The sequence below is a fragment of the Hipposideros armiger genome, unplaced genomic scaffold (assembly GCF_001890085.2).
Source record: "Hipposideros armiger isolate ML-2016 unplaced genomic scaffold, ASM189008v1 scaffold_34, whole genome shotgun sequence".
Classification (NCBI taxonomy): Eukaryota; Metazoa; Chordata; class Mammalia; order Chiroptera; family Hipposideridae; genus Hipposideros; species Hipposideros armiger.
The window spans coordinates 3,515,427-3,518,375 of NW_017731384.1; the positions used below are offsets into that span (position 1 = coordinate 3,515,427).

The 2,949-nt window shown below is 36.4% G+C and overlaps 1 protein-coding gene across 4 annotated transcripts in view; it reads left to right on the top strand.

The window, feature by feature from the left end:
- Positions 1–2,949, top strand: part of HELZ (helicase with zinc finger) — a 157,944-nt gene that overhangs the window by 36,686 nt on the left and 118,309 nt on the right. For all 4 annotated transcript variants that reach the window (XM_019637764.1, XM_019637763.1, XM_019637762.1 and 1 more), the window contains one exon: positions 2,046–2,170. In XM_019637764.1, coding sequence (XP_019493309.1) covers positions 2,046–2,170 — 125 coding nt within the window. The remainder of the gene's footprint in view (positions 1–2,045; positions 2,171–2,949) is intronic.

Below are 2,949 nucleotides of genomic sequence, written 5' to 3' on the forward strand. Positions count from 1 at the left end.
GCCAGCTTCTGGCTGCTCATGCTGGCTTCCATCCACTCATGGTAGCTCATGGCAGCCTACTGCAGTAGGGGCTGCAGTCAATGCTGTTGCCAGTGACTCATGACAGCCCAGCTCCAGGTAGAGCTGTTGTTCACCATCTTAGCTGTAGAGGGCGCAGTATCACTGGCACATGTGGGATCTGAACCAGGGCCCTGCTGCTCAGAGCTGGCGTCCCAAGCCAACCCTTAACCGGCGCGCTAGTTGGCCGGCCCTGCTTTCTAATTTTTAGAAGGGGACGGTAACAGTAGGGAACTCTTATGAGGAGTCTGTGCTAGATACTTAATTAATCTTTACCACAACCTTATTAGGAGCCACTGTCACCTCCATTTTACAAGGGAGAAAATAGGCTTAGCAAATGTAAGTAGTCCAGACCTTAGTAGGACTGCTGTTTTTCTTCAAGGCGTTTTATTTGCATTATGTCATTTGATCCTTACAACAGATTTGTACATTTTTCTATTTTACAGATGACCATAATGAGGGCCAGAGAGAGAAAGTGATTGCCAAAGGTCATATCAGAATAGTTTTAGGAATAGTAGGTCTGAGGGAGATGTGGGTTTAGTGTGGAATTTCATAAGATGCTCAAGACATTCTTAAAGATACTCTGTTGGAGTTACTCGCTTTTTGGGATTATCCAGTGACAGCTGAATGGATGAGTGATCTGTAACTTGGATGGAGTGAGAACAGTTTGGCCCAAACTAAAAGCAATTGAATAAAACTTGAAATACAGAGAGAATGTAACTTTCAGTTTAGTTATCTGATTTAGTAAAGGATATATACATAAAGATGTTTATTACAGTGTTATTTTTACTAGTTTAAAATTGGAATTGTTCTGGAGCAAGGGAACAGTTAAATAAATTGATGTATCTATTTGATGGAACATTATATAGGCAATAATATGATGCTTATAAGCAGTCTAATAATATGGAAATATTGAATATGCTGAGGGGAAATAAAGCAGAATACAAACTTCTATTTATGTCAGTTACAGTCATGTAAGAATTATGTAAATATTGATAAAAATTAGAAGAGAACATGAATAAATTAAGAGTTTAATTCAGTGATGAGCTTATAGTAAACGTTTATGTAGAATTTTATTAGTGTTGCTATAATCTTATTTGTGTAGTAAAAACATTGAATCATATAACAAAAGGGCGTGTTCAGTACAACCAAAATAAAAAAATAATAAACAGACCCAGTGGACTTTAAATAATGCAGTATATTATACTGCTACTTAAACATTTCCTTGGAAATACTTAGAAAAAATGCAATTTCTAAACTATTTTCTTTCAGGAAATTATTTTCTTGCAAAGGAAGATAAAGTGTTTACAAACTAAAAATAGAATCTTGGACTTAGCAGTAAAGAGAAGGATACTGATTGTTTTACTAGTTGAACCATTAGCAGTTGCTGTGAGAAATTATCTTAAATGACATGGCATAACCATGGGTATATTCTGTATTGTTAGAAATATGTGCTCTTTATGTAAAATAAGTCTGTAAACGCTTGCAAACAATTTGAGTAGCATTTTTCAATGGCCATTTGACAATTGGGTTCTAGTTAATCTTTCCAGTTTTGATAAAGGCTAATCCTTAATTGTTTAGGAATAAGAAATGTTGAGATTTTCATTGTCTATTTTTACACATTTGGATGGCACTGGGTCTCTTGTGTCACTGTAAAAAAATGTGAGATCTTCATTGATCAGGTATATCTGCAGTTTAAAAGCCCTCACGTACCCAGAAATCATAGGTTTGAGAGCTTTAAGATTAATTCTTCATGTGATCCTACTGGCTCTAGGCTGTAGTGAGTTAGATATGTGGCTTACCCCATGTTTTTTTCTTGTCCTTATGCATATCATGGACAGAACAGAAACCCACTGCTTTCCTTTAGTACTTGAAGTTTTTCTTTTAGCACATAAGAAGTCGTGCTTGTGATAGTATGCTAATACTTTAATCAAGAAACACGTGTATTGACTTGCCATGTGATTAACGATGGGTGTTCTTTATGACAGTGCTGGGAGAAGGACTCGCCAAGGGAGATGGGGCCTTTCAGGCGGTGCTTTGTTGCCTGCAGCTGAAAGGAAAGCTCCAGCCTGTATCCAGCATCCTTGCCAAGTCACTGACAGGAGAGTCCCTGGTATGTGGATGAGCTCCGATTTTGAATGTCTGAAAACAGATTCATTCATCTAACTCCTTAGGAATATTGTGGGAAAAAATAATTAGTGTGCATTTTTCCTCTTACTTCCCTCCTGTCAGAAAATGAAAGTTCATGAGTACCTTGAGACACTCATTTCTCTTCAACAAACTGATGTTTAATCTTTGGATTCTTGTAGTTTGTGATAATATATATAAGAATTGCAAGTACTTTTTAAAACTTTGAAAGTATAGGATAACTAAATGATTTTCTTTAAAGATATAATTTAACAGCACCTGGAAATATTTTGGGGTTTTTAAATGCTCCTGTGGTTATATGATCTTATAGGGTTCTTAAATTCAGGCGTTTATTTTATAAAATGTATAAATTTGTCAAAACTAAGTACTAATTACTTTTGTTTCTGAAGATGGTATGTGTATAAGTTGATATTCATGACCACTCTGATGGAGGAGCTATTCTGTTCAGACTTCGGGATAAATTTTTTTGTATGTAGCATTAACTTTCCAGAGTTTTTGTTTGAGATAATGGAAAAACCACTTTTTGGAACTTTTAATTGGGCTATCTACAGACATTGGGAGAAAAGAGATATTGTAAGTCACATTTCACTAGCTGGTAACTTATAAAATTTGTTGGTGTTTTTTTTTTTTTTTTAGCTGAGCCATTCTGCTATCTGTTGGCAGCTCAGCGGCTGCTCAGCTCGGGCTGGACTCGAACCACTGTTGCTCAGAGCTCAAACTCTTGAGCGAGCTCTTAACCAACTG